This window comes from Myotis brandtii, unplaced genomic scaffold (assembly GCF_000412655.1).
Source record: "Myotis brandtii unplaced genomic scaffold, ASM41265v1 scaffold470, whole genome shotgun sequence".
Taxonomy (NCBI): domain Eukaryota; kingdom Metazoa; phylum Chordata; class Mammalia; order Chiroptera; family Vespertilionidae; genus Myotis; species Myotis brandtii.
Window position 1 is genome coordinate 1760189 of NW_005367953.1, and position 2162 is coordinate 1762350.

General features: G+C 42.7%; 1 protein-coding gene across 1 annotated transcript; it reads left to right on the forward strand.

Annotated features, from left to right (window-relative positions):
- Window positions 1–287: 287 nt before the first annotated feature.
- LOC102253023 (26S proteasome non-ATPase regulatory subunit 7) lies at window positions 288–1349 on the forward strand (the record flags this gene model as incomplete). Its single annotated transcript, XM_005875857.1, has 1 exon — window positions 288–1349. A coding segment is annotated over exon 1 (1062 nt), but the record flags the coding sequence as incomplete, so codon positions are not given.
- Between the last annotated feature and the right edge of the window lie 813 nt (window positions 1350–2162).

The following is a 2162-nucleotide window of genomic DNA, read 5'->3' on the forward strand; positions in this document are numbered from 1 at the left end:
AAACATCCACGGTCATCAACCTATAACTCTTGCCCTTAACTCATAGAATATTGACAAATTGTCATGAAAGTTCTTTTGAATTTTTTCTTTTATCTGTACTGTTATCTAGTGTCTTTGTGAGACACCTCTGCCCAAAATACTAGTCTGCTTAGATGCGGCCTACCATCGCCATCACCATCAGCGTGCTATAAGCAAAGCCTATCTTTAATTGAATGCTTACTATGTGTCATGCTCTTGATATGCAACTCTTCATTTAATTTGTACAACATTTTGAGGTAGGTTTTTTTATGCTAAAACTAAGGATCAGAATTAATGGTTATCAGGAGCGTCCCTGCCACTGTGGCTACCTGTGTTTGAGGGTCGCAGAGAGCAGAACATGGCGGGCGGGGTGTGTCGCGATACTGGAGCTGGCGGTGCAGAAGGTGGTGGTCCACCCCCTGGTGCTGCTCAGTGTGGTGGATCAATTTAACCGAATAGGCAAGGTTGGAAACCAGAAGTGTGTTGTTGGTGTGCTTTTGGGGTCATGGCAAAAGAAAATACTGGATGTATCCAACAGTTTTATAGTCCCTTTTGATGAAGATGACAAAGATGATTCCATCTGGTTTTTAGACCATGATTATTTGGAAAACATGTATGGAATGTTTACGAAGGTCAATGCCAGAGAAAGAATAGTTGCATGGTTCCACACAGGCCCTAAACTACACAAGAATGACATCGCCATCAATGAACTCATGGAAAGATACTGCCCTAACTCAGTATTAGTCATCATTGATGTGAAACCAAAGGGCCTGGGACTGCCCACAGAAGCATATATTTCAGTGGAAGAAGTTCATGATAGAACTCCAACCTCAAAAACATTTGAGCACGTGACCAGTGAAATTGGAGCAGAGGAAGCTGAAGAAGTTGGGGTCGAACACTTGTTACGAGACATCAAAGACACTACTGTGGGCACTCTTTCCCAGCGGATCACAAACCAGGCGCATGGTTTGAAGGGACTGAACTCCAAACTTCTGGATATCAAAGGCTGTCTGGAGAAAGTGGCTACAGGCAAGCTTCCCATCAACCACCAAATCTACCAGCTGAAAGATGTCTTCAACCTGCTGCCAGACGTTGGCCTGCAGGAGTTTGTCAAGGCCTTTTACCTAACGACCAACGACCAGATGGTTGTGGTATATTTGGCCTCCCTGATCCGTTCAGTGGTTGCCCTGGACAACCTCATCAACAACAAGATTGCCAACCGGGATGCAGAGAAAAAAGAAGGGCAGGAAAAAGAAGAGAGCAAAAAGGATAGAAAAGATGATGAAGAGAAAGATAAGGGAAAGAGTGACAGAAAGAAGAGAAAAAGAAGAAAAAATAAAACATGTAACTTTTTAATTTGTAAATTAAAATCTTATAAACTGACTTGTGTGCCACCAGAGGGTTCTTTTCATTTAAGTGCTTGTTAAAAAGCTGTATTGACAAGAGCTCTCTGCCCCAGGTCACTCTTGCTGTGGCATTACATGGAAGTGAATGGATAGAGGGACTGATCTTGTACCTAAACTGCAGCATAGGACGCTATGAATTGGGATTAGGACAGCTCAGGCTTCAGATTGTGTGACAAAAGTAAACAGCATTTTGGGTACTCTTCATTCTTTTATCTGTAAAACCAGGAGTTGAATTTTCCCCATCTCAAAAGATTCTTGGGGTCTGCTTCTGGCAGTTTGCAAAACTGCTAAGTGGAATGCGTGAATTCCCAAAGTGCTCTGCCTCCAACACCTCTGAGTTCCAACCCTTCTCAACTCCATTGAGAACACCACACCACGGGACACTTGGACCTTGAGCTCTGGCATTCTCAGGGCTTGGGATCCAGCTCCATGTATTGTTTACCTTAAGGACAATTAAATGGCTTAGTTAAAAAAAAAAATAATAGTTATCATCCCAAAGCTCATATCCAAAAGGAACATAGCCTAATTTGATGATAAAATTGTTCTAATGATTATTTTATACTTCACTACCCCCTGCCTACCCTTTTTAAGTTAATTACTATTCTGCAGAAAATAACATAGTCACGTACCATGCTCTCCCCATTGGCTAAACTGGATGGTCCATATTGATCTAACCCCTCCTATGACTCCGATTTTGAATCAGGGCTATCTAGAAATGCTCCCCCCCCGCCCCACCCC